We start from the raw sequence: 16412 nt of genomic DNA on the forward strand, positions 1-16412 counted from the left end.
TAATCAGAATTAATCCTTGCAGAGTCCTCTGCTCCCCAGAAACCTCCACCAATCCCAGAATTTGTGAAATTCCCTTTTCCATCTTTATCCCAGCAGCTCCCGCTGCCTTTGGTGGCAGTAACTTCTTCGGGAGCATTAATAAAACTTGTTACCCTAATTGGGAGGAAAGCTGGACTAAAGCTGGAGGTTTGGGCGTTAATGGATGGCAGAGAAGGAACCAGGCTTCCTGTCCTTTTAGGATTGGATGGCAGCGAGCTCCCAGGCACCACAGCTAAATTAGAGAAGATGGCTTTCCATAATTTCTCCAAACAATCACTTAATGGGAGCGGTATAATTCCACGAAATAGGTGAATGGAGTACTGATCCATTTTATGGAACCATCAATAAACGAAACCTTGCCTGCTTTTAAGATTAAACTGAGGGAAAAAAAAAAAAAGCCCCAAAAAATAAAAAGCCTACAGGCAGAGAAGGGAGAAAAAAAGAGTATTTATCTTTACACAGAAAATTTGTGTGCTAGTAAAGTGCAGGCAGTGACAGGAATTTCAATTATTTAATCAAAAAGAAAATGAAAGTGGCTTTAAGTGTTGTGATTTGAGCCAGTGAAATCTAATGTGGGCTCACATTGAATATGAGGAAAATGGGAAGAAAATTAAAGCTGCTCCTACTTAAATCATGTGGTTACAAATGGTAAATTAGTTTCTCGATGTTTTCATTTAAGTGTTTAAGTGGAAGGTTTTATTCTTAATGTAGTGTTGTGACACAGAATAAAAACCTTATCTGGCTCTGTGGCTTTTTTTCCTTCCCCCCTCCGTGCTGCTGCCTTAGAAGGCAAAAGGGGAAAAAGCTGCAGCAGCGTTCGGTGCTTTTGTGAAAATTGGGAGGCAATATGCTTTCACCACAGGCTCATTAAGGTAATAGATGAATAATGTCGATTAAAAATGCACTAGGCTAAATGAATTTAATGTGTGTTGGGAGTGAAATTGCGCTTGCTGGAGGATGCAAACTGGAAAATTCGCCTTTTTTTTTTTAATTGTTGGAGTTATTGGGGGCTTTAAGGACTGATGTGTGTCGGGCAGAAATGCACACACAGAGCTTTTATTTGGGAGTGTGAGAGAAAGCTCCTAAAATCCTAAAATCCCGCAGTATTTTGGGAATATTTTCTATGATTTGTTGATTCCTGTATTTCTGGCTGTTTTCCAAGCTCCTGGCCCTGGCCTTGCAGGTTTCATTTTCCACATTATTTCCCAACAACCACTGGCAAAGGCCAAGGCTGGGTCCCTCCAAACTCAAAAGAAAACAAAATTGGGCAGAAAACCCTTTATTTTCTTTTTTTTTTGCATTGTTAATGTGGTGATTTCACTGCACTGAGCATCTCCACCATCAACTTTGAAGAGCAAAAACCACATTTATTATTTATTACACACATTGTATTATATATAGTTGTATTTATTACATAACACATTTATTAATTATGATACACATTATATTATATAAATTACATAACCCATATTATATTATATTATATTATATTATATTATATTATATTATATTATATTATATTATATTATATTATATTATATTATATCATATTATATTATATTATATTATACTATATCATATTATATTATATTATATTATATTATATTATATTATATTATAGTATATTATATTACATTATATTATATTATATTATATTATATTATATTATATTATATTATATTATATATAGTTGTATATATTACATAACACTTATTATTTATTATACACATTGTATTATATATTAGATATTGTTATACATATTACACAATACATTTATTATGTATTATACACATATTATAGATTTTATATATAGTTATATACATTATAGAACACATTTATTATTTATTGTACACATTATATAATATATACAATATAAATAAAATATAACACATTATTTATCATACCTATTATATATTATATATTATATTATATATAGTTATATATATTATACAACACATTTATTATTTATTAACTAGGAACCCCATTCTTAAAAATTCCACATGGATGGGGGCTCAATCAACACCTAAAAATCCCAAATTTCCTCCCATCAGTAAGAGCTCAGCATCTTTGGGGTCTGTGGGATTTTCTGTCCCGTTTCTCCAGCTCCAGAAGGAAATTCCAAACTCCCTGCAGCTATTTTCAGGCATTCCCAGCCCTCTGCCCAGCCACTGCCATCAGGAATATTTGGGCAAATGGATATTTGAGGCTGCTAATTGTCCAATTAATTTGACTTCAATTGGCTTCTGGGAAGAGGAGATTTAGCGAGGCACCTACAGGCAATAATTTTGTTGTTGTTGTTGTTATTTTTTGTGCAGAAAATCACATTAGAATCAAATATCATGAATAGCTGGGCTGAATCCAAAGAATGGGTTTGAAAAATCACCTAAATATTTTGTTATTGATTTGTTATGAGGTATCCACGTGCATCGCTCCTTGTTTTAATGGACATTTGAATATTTCCCTTTAAAATTAATTTAAAAATTAACATTATATTAAAATTAACACTGACCAATGTGAGGAATTGTTTTGAACATTAGACACCATCCTCTCACTCCGAATACCTCGCCCTTGGCAATGGCCAAAATGACATTTCAAAATGCAATTTCCATTTTTAAAGCATTATTTGAAGATGCATTTGTGAGCTGCTGACTTGATTCTCTCTCTTTTTTTCTTTTTTTTTTTCCTCCCCTTTTCCCCCCCCAGACCTGTCATCCACTTCTGGAGTGCTTAAAATAAAGTGCACAGATACAGAGGAAGCTGCAAGAGTCAAGAAGGCAGATAATACAGAAATGTTTGGAGCAAAGTGTGTTACTCAGATCTCTCTAAAGTACATTTCTGCCTTTATTCCGAAGGCCACAGCACAGCCAACTCTGCCTAATGCAAGTAATGGAACCAATCTCTCCCTTTGATCATCAAAAAGGTGATTTTTTTTTCCCCCCCTCTATTTTTTTTTTTTTTTTTGGTTGTAAACCGGTTTTGCGATCTGGTTTGGGGCAAACATGAAAGAAAAGGAGGTTTAATTGTGCTGCAATAAAGGACAATTCTTTTAATGAGGGATTGTGTCACGCGGGAACATCTCAGGTGGGAGTTTTGGCTTTGGTGTGCAGAAGGTGATGGAGAAATCGGTGTGCTTAAACCGGGTGGGAAAACCAAGCCAAGCGCACTGGGGCTTGTCTGAGGTGATTTATAAAACCCACTTCCCACCAGAATTGACCTTTTGACTGCAGCCTGAATGTGGGTAGAAAATGTGAGTGCAGGATTTGTGAATAACCACAGAAAAGCTCAAAATATAAACCCAGAAATGGGAGCTGAGCGGAGATCTGGAGATAAACGTGCTCATTCCCAGTTTACAACCACTCCTTCCCTCTCTGTATTCATTGTGATGCATCAAATATATTTTAAATGCTTAGAAAATTGGGTTTTTTAGGCCACAAGTTGGATGTTTTCTGGGTGTTTGACACAGAGCTGGGTTTGGGGTCAGCCTGGGTGCTCCCAACAGCTCCCCCCGACCTTGGAGTGCAGATTTTTACTTTTGAGCCTTCAGAACGAGACATTTTGAAGCTGGAAAGCAAAAAAAAAATGGAATCAAAAAGGCCTCAAAGTATTGGTGGTTTCATTTTCACAAAAACCATTCAGGTTTTTTACTCTGGTGGGTTTTATAGAAGTGAACTCCTCGTTTACTCCAGACTGGGATTATTTCTTTATTCCAGGGGTTTCTCTGAGTGGAAAAGGCACAAGAGGTTTTCCAGACTGGGATTATTTATTTATTCCAGGGGTTTCTCTGAGTGGAGAAGGCACGAGAAGTTCTCCACGGAGCAGCAGAGTGTGGCAAATAATCAGAGGGAAGCCGCAGAGAACAGGAGGAAAACAATGGGAGTAAAATCAAGGTTGGATGGGCAAGAAAGGGAAAAGGAGGATTATCCCACCCCAGAGGTTAAAAGCAAGGACGAACATGGCTCGTGCACCACGAAATTCGGGAACAAGGGAGGTGCTGAGCCATTAGTGCCAAAAAGGGCGAACCAAAAGGTGCGGTTGTGCAGCTGAGGGTTCCACAGCTGGAATGAAAGCAAACCTCGAGCACTGATGTGCTAAAGGCAACAACAAAGCAGGAGCACAGCAGCAGGAATGGATTTTTTGCAGAGCAGAGGATTAGCCCAGATCCCAAAGCACAGATGGTCCTGGGTGAAATAATCAGCGCTGCCCCGAGGGAGCCAGCGGTGCCCGAGGGCTGGGCAAGGAGGAACTGAGAGGGGACAAAATGAGGAGGAGAATGATTGAAAGCGGGTGCCAGGGAAAGTTCTGAGCCTCCCTCCTGGTTTGTGATTCATTGTGAAGAGAAAGGAAAAGAGAAGAGGAAAGAGAAAGAGGGAAAGAGAAGAGAGAGAGAGAGAGAGAGAGAGAGAAAGAAAGAAAGAAAGAAAGAAAGAAAGAAAGAAAGAAAGAAAGAAAGAAAGAAAGAAAGAAAGAAAGAAAGAAAGAAAGAAAGAAAGAAAGAAAGAAAAGAAAGAAAAAGAGAGACAAGAGAGAGAAAGAGCAAAAGAGAAAAAGGAAGGAAGGAAGGAAGGAAGGAAGGAAGGAAGGAAGGAAGGAAGGAAGGAAGGAAGGAAGGAAGGAAGGATAGGAAGGAAGGAAGGAAGGGAAGGAAGGAAGGAAGGAAGGAAGGAAGGAAGGAAGGAAGGAAGGAAGGAAGGAAGGAAGGAAGGAAGGAAGGAAGGAAGGAAGGAAGGAAGGAAGGAAGGAAGGAAGGAAGGAAGGAAGGAAAAGAAAGAAAGATTCTTTCTTTCTTTTTTCTTTCTTTCTATCTTGCTGGGTTTTGGAAATGTCCAGATCACCCTGCTGAAGCTAAAAACAACTGTTAGGTAATGGAAAAGGTCTCAATTAATGAGTGTCACTTTTTAAGGGAAATGTTTAGATCAGACCTGTCAGTGTTACTGCTTTTATTCTCTGCCTTGAGGAAATGCTCAGGGTTATCAGATAATGAGGCAAATTCTCAGTACAGAGATAAGAATTCTGGATTTGAGTTTGGGAGCTGTTTTTACATTTTCAATTTTTTATCCCTTTTATCCCCAAGATTCCTGCAGTTCTTGGTGGGCTGGAAGCCTCAAAAGTGCCTTTCTCAAAACCTCCTCCCATCAGTAGCACTTCCATGCCCCTGTGCTTTTCCCTGGGCACTTTAGCCCTGGAATTATTGTGCTTTTCTGGGGAGGTTCAGCGATTTTCTCAGAATTACTCGAGCTGGCTTTTAACCTGAGTGTTTATTGTCTGGGGATAAATCAGCCAGGCTGATTTCCCCTCTGGTTCCCATTCTGGCCTTTCTTCCTCCCAGCACAGATGAAGGGCAGTGCCAGGCTGGGCAGGGGCAGGGTTTGAGGCAGCAGAGCCGAGGGATGAACTGTGAGCCTGGGAAAACTTGGATGGATCTCCCCCTGCCACCAACCCTGCTTAGGAGGCAAACTGCTCTTTGAAGCTTCATTTCCCCCCCCCTCAGCCCTGGGACAACACCAAACCCATCCTCTGAGCTCTCCTGGAGGGCACAGCAGAGGCTTTCCAGCCGAAATATTCCCAATATCCCAAGCTGGAAGAGACCCACGAGGAGTTCAGCTCCTGCTCCTCTGTGGCAATGCTGAAATGGCAGAGAATTCCCAGTGCAGTCCCAGCCTGGTGCTCCGGGGGTTCCCACTTTATCTCTGAGCTGGATTGCTAAAATCCCTCATCACCAGCATCCAGCCCCACTCCTGGATTCCCCACAGGCTGCCAGCTGAGCCTGAGCTCGAGGAGAAAAGGCAGATTTGGGCAAAGGCAGACAGGATGGGGATGGGCAGAGGGGCTGGGGCAAGCCTGGAGTGCTTTTGCCTCTCCCCGGCAGCAGAGGCACTCGGGAACGGGGAAAAATCACTGAGGCTGAAGCATCAAGCAAGGAACATTCTCCATTAAGCCAAGCTTTGTGTTCAAAAGCCCTCTCTCGGTGTTACATGTGTGGCTACTCAGCCCGGGCTCTTCAGCCCTCTCTGCTGCAGCCAGGCTCCCATTTGGAGCCTATCAAGGCTGTCTGTTTTTAATTTAACCCTTCCTTTTGGAGTGGATTGGTCTTGAAAGGCATGAAAAGGCCGAGCTCCCAAGCTACCTTACCTCTTCAAGAGGCACGGCAAGGTAAGTGCCTGTATTTTTAAACCACACCAAATTTATCCCTAATGCAGCACACTGAAATAAAGCTGCCAGCATCAATGCAGACGTGCTGACCTTTGAAATGACCCCCGAGGTTTTAAGTCAAATACATTTCTGTTTTCCTGGGTAAAATTCTCCCTGCGATGTCTTCAAATGATCTTAAGTGTGTGAGTGATGATGGCTGGTGTTTATCTAAGCAAAGCACATGTGTTATTAAATCAGAAACTGGGGGTGCATCCCTTCCAGCAAGTTTATAAACCTCTTGGAGCCTGTAAAAATCAGTTTCATTTTATTGAAGGAGCAAGAGACAAGCTCCACAGCAGTGTGGCTGTGGTTAGATAAAAATCAGGAGGTCTGAGTTGTTTGGGGTGCCAGGCTGGGATTCACAGAGTCCCCCAAGGTGTTTAGGGAGGATGGAGAAAGGGACAGTTCTGCTCCTCCCCTCTGTTCCCTCCCAGATGGGGAGGGAAACACCCAGTGAGTGAAACAGCCCAGGCTGCAGCTTCAAAATTATCCTGGTCCTGGTCCTGGTCCTGGTCCTGATCCTGCTCCTGATCCTGATCCTGCTCCTGATCCTGATCCAGATCCTGACCTTGATCCTAATCCTGATCCTGACCTTGATCCTAATCCTGATCCTGATCCTTCTCCTAATCTTGATCCTGATCCTGTTCCTGATCCTGATCCTGATCCTGATCCTGACACTGATCCTAATCCTAATCCTGATCCTGATCCTGATCCCGGTCCTGATCGTGATCCTTCTCCTAATCCTGATCCTGATTCTGACCCTGTTCCTGCTTCTGCTCCTGATCCCAATTCTGATTCTGTTCCTGATCCCAATCCTCCTCCTGATCCCAATCCTGATGCCAATCCCAATTCTTGGGATCCTGATCCCAATCCCGTTCCTGATCCTGTTCCTATTCCTGATCCTGATCCCAATCCAGACCCTAATCCTTCTCCTAATCCTGATCCTGACCCTGACCCTGCTCCTGCTCCAGATCCTGATCCCAATCGTGATCCTGATCCCAATCCTGCTCCTGCTCCTGCTCCAGATCCTGATCCCAAAACGTGGTCCTGATCCCAATCCCAATCCTGCTGGTTCTCCCTCTGCTTTTCCCTCCCGGCTGTGTCCCAGCCCTGCAGGCAGGGGCCGTTCTGTTCTCCTGGAATTTGGCAGGAATGGGATGGGGTGTGTAGGGAGAAGCCTCGTTTGTGTCCGTGTGTCTGTCCAGCCTGGCAAAGGGCTAATCCAGGCTCCAGGGGCTCTCCTGGGCACATTTGGGGGTCCCTGGATGAAACCCACTCTGCTGGGTCCCCATCACCTGCAGAACAGGGAAATGGGGGAAAACAGGGAAAAGACTTTAGGGGCAAATAGGACCAGTCATACCTGGCACCCCATTTCTGTCACAAAGAGCTGTGAAACGTTACATTTGAAAAAAAAAATCCCTGGATGTGAGCACTGCAGGGGACATCTCCCCTCCTGGGGCTGCCGTCCTGTCCCTTCTGCACAGATGGGGTTTGTCCCCTCTGCCTCTCGCCCCAAACAGCAGCAGGGACAGGCTGCGTGCCTGAAGTGTCACTGCACAATTTGGGGACGAGCTTTTCTTTAAACGAACCCCAAGACACAGCCCCAGCCTCATTCAGCCGTGCCCGAAATCCCGAGGAGCTCCAAAAATCAGCCCTGTCCGTGTTCCGAGCCCTGGAGCCGTGACCAACCTGCTGCGGTGACACAGCTTTAATCCTTCAGCTCTGCTTTAAATACCCAAATTTGCCCCCCCCAGGAGGCGGGTGAGGCCCCGGCCCCCCCGGCAGAGCAATCTCGGCTGATGAAATGGCCCCTCAAGCAGCTTAGGCACTCCTCATTAACAGGGGGGCATTAGCCCCGTTTCATCACCCTGAATTCATCCACTCGATTGCTCCGGCACAGAAAGTTGGGTTTTCAAATCCCTTCAGCCAAAAAATCCTAATGGTCATTTCAGGAGGGGCCACTGCAACAGGATTATTGCATTTGTCTATTTATTTTTATATCTAGTAATATAAAAAATTATTTCTATATTTCTTTATTTATCTATTTTTCCTGTGGGGAAAAGAGGGAGAGGAGAGGAGAGGAGATGAGGAGAGGAGAGAGGAGAAGGAGAGGAGAGGAGAGAGGAGGAGAGAGAGGAGAGGAGAGGAGAGGAGAGGAGAGGAGAGGAGAGGAGAGGAGTGAGAGGAGAGGAGAGGAGAGGAGAGGAGAAGAGAGAGGAGAGGAGGAAGAGGAGAGGAGAGGAGGAGAGAGGAGAAGGAGAGGAGAGGAGAGAGGAGAGGAGAGGAGAGGAGAGGAGAGGAGAGGAGAGGAGAGGAGGAGAGGAGAGAGAGGAGAGGAGTTTTTTTATTTATTTTTCCTGGGGAAAAGAGGGAGAGGAGTTGACTTTTTTCCCCCAGTCCTGGGGGCTCCTCCTGCTTTCCTACATCAGGGTAGATGATCCATACTCTGCAGGAAAGGATCTGTGTATACATAAATATTTTAAAAGATAAAAAAATTCATATTACATATAAGAATATAACACGCGATTTAAATACAAATATAGGTATAAAACACAAGCAGGACCGCGTATATATTTAATATCCATCAACACACTCCGCTGGGCTGTGGGAGCGCTGCCTGTGCGCGGGCACTCAGCACAAACCAAAGTGTGGGTGTGGCTCCAGCGGGCACAGAACGCTCCCGGGGGGCTCTCCGGCCGCCCCCTCCCCAATTTTGGCAGCTGCTGGAGGAGGCTCCGCTGTCCCCGGCCCGCGGCAGCGCCGCGGAACTCGCGAGCCGGGCGCTCATTAGGGGCCGGCGCTCGCCGTTTCTATTCTTTCGCAGCTTTTTTCCTCATCTATTTGCCATTTACCAGCTCATCCATATGGAAGGCATGGCTTGCACTTGCCTGAGAACTGTACTTTTAGGACTAATTGATTCGGGTAATTAATTTGTTCTACCTGCTGGATCAGATGGAGACGCTGTCCGTGTGCCCAAGGATTAGCACTTGTCTTTCTAACATCTTTCTTAATTATCTAATAGCATGGGTTGTGCGAATTCTGCCTCTATTAGAACACTTTTACTATTAACGGGAGTGATTGGAATTGTGATGACAACTCGATTTCAACAAATTAGAGCTTAAAATCAGGAGATGAAGGAGAAGCGCCTTCTTTTAATTTCCCTGAGTTTAACATCAATAATTAGAGCAATTTTCCGAGATGCGAACCGAAATTATCTCGGCTATGATGTGGTGTATCACCCTCATTTGAGCAAATTGACTCCGGGGAAATGAATGGTGCAGATTAGAGGGGTGAGGAAAGGCAAAAGAAAAAAAAAAAAAAAAAGACAAACAGAGGAAAGACCCAAAAAAAAAAAAAAAGAAAAAAAAAAAGAAGTGTTGGCGCAAGGGATGGGAACAAAACCGGGGTGGGATGAGAGCTGAGAGCGCGGGGAGAAGCTGCGGGGACAGGTTGGGAGCGGAGCGTGGGAAAGAGCCGCTGCTTTATTTCCCCCCCAAGTTTTGCTCTTTATTTATTTATTTTTAAAAGAACAAAATTAAATAAATAAATAAAGGAGATTCCCCCCCCACCCCGTGTTTGGGGAGACGCCCCAAGCGCCGCGCCCGGAGCGGGGCTGAGCGCGCTGGCGCGGAGCGCTGCGCGGGGGAGGCTGCGGAGCCGCTCCTCGCCCCCTCCTCGCCCCCTCCTCGCCCCCGGGGTGGTTTGGGTGGCCCGGCAGGCCCGTCCCCCCCCCCGCTCGCCATTGGCTCAGCGCGCATCCCCCTTCCCAGCGCGCCTCAAAGGCGCGCAGCGCCCCGCGCATCCCCGGCGCGCCCGCCTCGCCTCCCCCGGCTCCGCCAGCTTCCCTCTGCCTGGGGGATTCATTTTTTAAAAATTGTATTTATTCCCATCACTATTTTCATTTCTTGGGGCTGCAGCTCGGGCCCCTCTCTCCGCTCCCGCAGCTCGGCGCGGCTCCGTCCCTCGCCCGCGGGGCCCGAGCTGCCATGAACCTCAACTTCACGTCGCCCGTGCTGCCCGTGTCCACGGGCCGGCCCACCTCCTTCTTCATCGAGGACATCCTGCTGCACAAGCCCAAACCCCTGCGGGAGGTGCCCCCCGAGCACTTCCCCGGCTCGCTGGCCTCCCGCGTGCCCCTCTTGGACTATGGGTACCCCCTGATGCCCACCCCGACCCTGCTGGCGCCTCACCCGCACCCCGCCCTGCACAAGCCGGAGCATCACCACCACCACCCCTATTTCCTCACCACCTCGGGTAAGTGCGGCAGCACCTGCAGCGTTCGGGGCGTCCAGGCGGGGACTGGGGTGGGGACAGGGGTGAAAGAGCCGCTCTGGGGCGGCCGGGCACCTTTTACACCCCTGCATCCCCCAGGGCAGGAGCCGCTCGCCCCGCGGCAGCCACTTCCTTAGAGGATGCCCGAAACCTTGAGGCTTTCCCTCTTTTTTTCTTTTAATTTAATTTTATTCTAAAATCGCTTTTATTTTGGGACAGATAACCTCGCTTTTCCCTCTCGTTGTCCAAGAGGGGTTCGTTTTCCAGCTCAGCAGCCCCGCTGGGGCTGTGCCGCTCCTCTCCCGCACCCTGCCCGGGCCCGTTCCTTTTCTGCAAGGAGAAAACCTCCAAAGTTTCCCAAGCCGTGTGTCAGCGGGGCCGTCAAGGATCGCTTTCCCCTTCCCAGTCTTTTCCAGGGCTCCCCCGGTGTTTTTCATGCCCATTTCGTTGTGGTTTCCTCGCCGGGAGGGTTCAGGTGGCCGCGCCAGCCTCGAGTCCCCTCCGGTGGCTTCACCGTCCCGGGGTGGGCTCTTGGCAAATCCCCGTTTTCAGCACAACAAAACCCCCAAACCCAAACCAACCAATCGACCTCAAAAACGAAACAAACGAAAAAAAATAAAAAACCACCAAAAAATCAAAGAGGCGGAGGGAGAGCGCACCCCGAGCAGGAAAATCCGGCATTCCTGGGGGTCCCGGCTCCCCGGCCGACCGCAGCGCGGGTCTCCGCCCTGTGTCCCCCCAGGAATGCCGGTGCCAGCGCTCTTCCAGCACCACGCTCACGCCGAGCTGCCCGGGAAGCACTGCCGCCGCCGCAAAGCCCGCACCGTGTTCTCCGACTCGCAGCTCTCGGGGCTGGAGAAGAGGTTTGAGATCCAGCGGTACCTTTCCACACCCGAGCGGGTGGAGCTGGCCACGGCCCTCAGCCTCTCCGAGACGCAGGTACGGGGAGCGGGGACCCGCTCTGGCACCTGTGCCCAGCCCTCATCCCGTCCAGCATCCCCCAAATCCCGAGGAGCATCCATCAAATCCCGAGTAGCATCCCCACATCCCAAGGAGCATCCCTCAAATCCCAAAGAGCATCCCCATATCCCGAGGAGCATCCCCACATCCCAAAGAGCATCCCCACATCCCGAGGATCATCCCCACATCCCATCCTTCCCGCATTCCCCGGATCACTTCCAGCATCCCAGTACCCTGTGCAGCATCCCCGCATCCCCTCCAGCATCCCCCACATCACATCCCCTCTGAATCCCCACATCCCACCCTCTCAGCACCCCCGCATCCCCTCCAGCATCCCCACATCCATCACACCCAGCATCCTTCTCCCTTTAATTTTTACCACTTTTTCCCCCCCTTTTTTCCCCCCTTTTCCCCATCTTTTTTCCCCCCAATCTTTCTCCCACTTCCCGTCCTCTCCCCAGGTGAAAACCTGGTTCCAGAACCGCCGCATGAAGCACAAAAAGCAGCTGCGGAAGACTCAGGACGACCCGAAGCAGGAGGAGAGCCGGGAGCAGAGCTCCCCCGAGCCCGAGCTGCCCGAAGCGGCCGCGGCCGAGCCCCGCAAGGGCCCCCCCGGCCCCTTCCTGCTGCAGGACCCCGAGGTGGACGAGGTGGACATCCTGGAGGAGGGGGGACGTGTGCCCCCACCGCCTCTAGGACAGCCGGGGCTCTCCTGCCTCTCCTTGCGCACCCGGCCCCGCAGGTCGCCCCTGAAAGGCTCGGGAAGGGGGGCACGGCTCGGGAAAAGGGGACACAGCTCGGGAAAAGGGGTGTGGATGCGAGGGGAGCCCCCTCCCCTCCCCGGCAAGGAGGTGGCGATGCCCCCGGGACCCGCGGTGCCGCCGGTGCCCCCCAGCATCACCCCAAGGCTTTATCTGGGGTGGGGGGAGCGGAACGAGCCGAGTTGGTTTTAGGATCCCCCTTCCCTCCGAAGTGGCGGAGTTTTGCTCGCTCCCCGAACTTTCCTCGGGTGTAAAATAAACGTATACTCGTGGCAGCGTGTTGTGGTTCCTGGGAGCGGCAGGCAGGGCGCATTTCACCCTTTATTCCCCGAATTCCTAAATCCTCGCCGCTCTTCCCACGCTCGCCGTCTCCATCCCCAGCGCGGGAGGTCGGGCAGAGCTTCCAAGGCGTGCATAAATTAAAAAAATTGCAAGAAAAACCCTCCGAAGAAACAGGTAAGGCAAAAATTCCGGTTTATTTCATTCCGCTCTGGGGAAGTGAAGGGGGAGCATCACCAATAATTCGATTTTGCCACGGCTGCACGGAGCAAACGGCGCTCCCAGCCAGAAAAAAAGGATTTTCTACAGCTCGGAGAAGTGTCGGCAGCCTGATTCCTGCCCGGCTTGGGGTGTGGGTGCCGGATAATTCCCTTTTCCTCTGAAACAGCCCCGGAGCGGGTCCGCGCTCGGCTCCCGTCCCCCTCCCGAGCCGCGCCCGCTTTGCCTTTACCTCCCTCCCAGGGAAATGGGGCTCATTTCCAGGTAAATCCAGATTTTTTTTTATCATTTAGTTTTGGTTTTGGGCTGAGATTCTGGCTGGGAAATGCGCCGGGAGCGCGGCGGAGGTTCAACATCTCCGGGTGATGCTGGGATTGGGAATTTCCTCGGGAAAAGCCTGGAGTGGGGCTGTGCTGGCTCAGGATCGCTGCTGCAGCAGCACCACGGCGGCGTGGCGGTGTCTCCTTCGCTTATTTCATTTATTTCCTTATTTTTTTTGGTTTTTTTCTCGTGAATTTCATTTGGTTGTCTGGCGTTCTTAGCACTTTCAGGGCATTTTGGATGACGGGACATGTTTTGTGAGGGGGAAAACGTTTAATTTTTCCTGTTTAATATATAAAATATAGATGATTGGAATGTGTATGTTCGCTTCCTTTTTTTGTGAGTCTGCCTTTCTAGTTTTTTACATGAAAAATAAAGATAACACACTGTGTGTAGAGGAAAACCCTCAATACCCATCCACCTATCCAGGAAAAGCTGCTTGTTTTTAATAAAACCTTTCAGAATAAAAATTTCCAACAAAATGCTGCAAATCTCCCTAAAAATTAGGAATTTTAAAGCAACCACTTTTCTCAGCGGGGTTTGAAGCAGAGCCGGCTGGAAATGCCGCTCCCGGCTCCGGGGTTTCCCCTTCTCCCAAATCCCGTGGGCAGGGAAGCGATGGGAATTAAAAAACCTGAATTTTCACACTTTTTCTCTGTATTTTGCTCTGTGATTTTTGTCATTCTCCCCCCAGCACGCGTTTCATTGGGAATTATTAACATTAAGATCAGATCTGCAAGATATTTATGGGACTTATGTGATATTTATGGGATCTATATGTTATTTATGGGATCCACACGATATTTATGGGATATTTTTTTGACCACGTCTGCCGCTGTTGTTCCAGTGTCGGGAACGGCTCGGGGCTGGCCTGGCTCTGCTCTGGGGTGCCAGATCTCTGAGAAAAATGTCAAAACACGACTCAAAACCCGCTCAAATCTCTACTGTTGTTCCCCAGCCACTCCAGGAACTCCCTTCCCAAAGAATTTCTGTCGATCAATAAAACAAACCCCACAACCATCTTCACCTCTGGGCGGTTTTAGGCACCTTGGCTGCCAATTAAAGTTAAAAATCAGATTAAAAACCGATCCCACACAGCAGAGAAGGAATATTCCCATTCCCAGGGATGTCCCCATCCCAGCGGGACACCAGAGCCTTGCAGGGAACAGGAGGATTTGGGAATCTGCTTATCCCACAAAGTTTGGTGCAAAAACCCCTGAAATTGGGACAGCTGAAGGAGAACTCACTGCCAGAGAAATCAGCAGCCAGCTCCGGCCCCGCTGGAGATGGAAAAATGTCATTTCCAGAGTCTGGGCAACGTTTGGGAACAGGTTATTGGAGATTGGAGGTGGTTCTGGGGAAAAGGAAGGGCTGGGCAGGCGGGTTTTGTTTCTAGCAGAGATTTTTTCACTGAATAAATGAAATGAGGTTTTATTCAGAGATTTTTTCACTCGATAGAAATGTGAAATAATTCGATATTTCACTTGATGTAAATGATACAATTTACTTGAGATAAATGTGAAATAAAAATAGAAATATTCAGAGATTTTTTCACTTGGAATAATTGAAATGAGGTTTTATTCAGAGATTTTTTCACTTGGAATAAATGAAATGAAGTTTTATTCTTGGATCCAGACTTATTCCAAGCACCTGACTTTTCCCTGCTCTTCCCAAGAAGCTTGAGGAGTAGGGAAGAGATGTAGAGCTGCTCTCTCTTTTTAAAAACCCAAAAATTTAATGTGTTCACTTGGGGAATGCTGGAGTGGAAGTGACTCACACGAAATAATTGCTGGAACCAGGAAATGTCGGAGGATTTCCTATTTTTCAAGATTGATTTTCATCAAAATTCTTCAGTGAGTTTTTGTGAAATGAAATCATGTTCTGATGATTAATTTAAGACACAAGTGATTAATGCTTTTTTGTTGTCGTTTTTATTATAGAAAATCAAACCCCAATCCATTAAACCGTGCCACGAACCTTTGCTTTCTGTTTTGATTTTGAGCATTTTCCCGCTTGCTGCCTTAAATATTTAACTTTTATGGGTTTGGAAAGCAGTTGCATCCCAAATTTTTTCATTCTATAGCCAGAACTCCATAAAAGCAGCTCAGATATAGGTTCAAAGGGCATTTATAGAGATAATAATTTGAATTTCTTCCTGTTACACACACATGGAGGAAGTGGGGAGGGTGTAAATGGCCAAGCCCAGCAACAACCTGGGCATGATGTAAAATTCTTTTCCTGGTTCCTCTCCTCATTTCTCTCTGCTGCCTGCTGGATTCAGAGCATTTTCTATCACTGATGTCCTGAGGAACTTTTCCTCTCTTCTGGTCTCAACAACAAACAGCATCAGCCCAGCCAACTGCAGACTCTGCTTGGGTGGTCCTGGCTTCAAAAGGGGCTGGTTTTGGTCTTGGGGCTACCTTGTTTCGAGATTTTGTGTTCCTTGTGTTCATCTTGTTACCAGATTTTTTGTTTCTTGTATTTTTCTTGTTTCTAGATTTCTTGTTACTTGGGTTGGTTTCTAGATTTCCTGTTTCTTGTATTTATCTTATTTCTAAATTTCTTGTTTCTTGGATTCATCTTGTTACCAGATTTTTTTGTTTCTTGTATTTTTCTTGTTTCTAGATTTCTTGTTGCTTGGATTTATCTTGTTTCTAGACTTCTTGTTTCTTGGCTTCATCTCATTACCAGATTTTTTCTTTCTTGTATTAATATTGTTTCTAGATTTTTTGTTTCTTGGGTTTATCTTGTTTCTAGATTTCTTCTTTATTGTATTAATCTTGTTTCTAGCTGTCTTGTTTCTTGCATTGATCTTGGTTCTAGATTTCTCGTTTCCTGGATTATCTTCTTTCTAGATTGTTTGTTTATTGTATTAATCTTGTTTCCAGATTTCTTGTTAACTGTATTAATCTTGTTTCTAGATTTTCTGTTTATCGTATTAATCTTGTTTCTAGATTTCTTGTTTCCTGGATTATCTTGTTTCCAGATTTCTTGTTCACTGTATTAATTTTGATTCTAGATTTTTTGTTTATTGTATTAATCTTGTTTCTAGATTCCTTGTTTATTTGATCGATCCTGTTTCTAGATTTCTTGTTTCCTGGATTATCTTGTTTCTAGATTTTTTTGTTTACTGTATTAATCTTGTTCTAGATGTCTTGTTTCCTGGATTGATTTTGTTTCTAGATTTCTTTTCCGGGATTATCTTGCTTCTAGAGCTTGGCTGAGCCACTGGAGGTGCCCTGCAGGGGTGGGGCAGCTGCCCCCAGCATCGACCCCTGGGAGGGCAGGAGGGTGCAAACGTGTGATCCTGACCCGCAGCGGCTGCTCTCCCTGGCAGGGTGCGTTTCCTCAAGGAAGGAGCTGGTTTCAAGG

The 16412-nt window shown here is 46.9% G+C and overlaps 1 protein-coding gene across 1 annotated transcript; it reads left to right on the forward strand.

Moving 5' to 3' along the window:
• Window positions 1-10214: 10214 nt before the first annotated feature.
• BSX (brain specific homeobox) lies at window positions 10215-12413 on the forward strand. Its single transcript, XM_064397541.1, has 3 exons — window positions 10215-10482; window positions 11243-11439; window positions 11922-12413. The coding sequence occupies exons 1-3, from the start codon at window positions 10215-10217 to the stop codon at window positions 12411-12413; spliced, it is 957 nt and encodes a 318-aa protein (XP_064253611.1).
• Window positions 12414-16412: the final 3999 nt, after the last annotated feature.

This window comes from Passer domesticus, chromosome 23 (genome assembly GCF_036417665.1).
Source record: "Passer domesticus isolate bPasDom1 chromosome 23, bPasDom1.hap1, whole genome shotgun sequence".
NCBI classification, from domain to species: Eukaryota; Metazoa; Chordata; class Aves; order Passeriformes; family Passeridae; genus Passer; species Passer domesticus.

What these genes read in the sequence shown, in the direction of transcription:
- BSX (XM_064397541.1), top strand. Translation starts at nt 10,215, where the DNA reads ATGAACCTCAACTTCACGTCGCCCGTGCTGCCCGTGTCCACGGGCCGG. An exon ending in CTATTTCCTCACCACCTCGG is followed by an intron (nt 10,483 to 11,242) that starts GTAAGTGCGGCA and finishes GTGTCCCCCCAG; the next exon opens with GAATGCCGGTGCCAGCGCTC. An exon ending in TCAGCCTCTCCGAGACGCAG is followed by an intron (nt 11,440 to 11,921) that starts GTACGGGGAGCG and finishes TCCTCTCCCCAG; the next exon opens with GTGAAAACCTGGTTCCAGAA.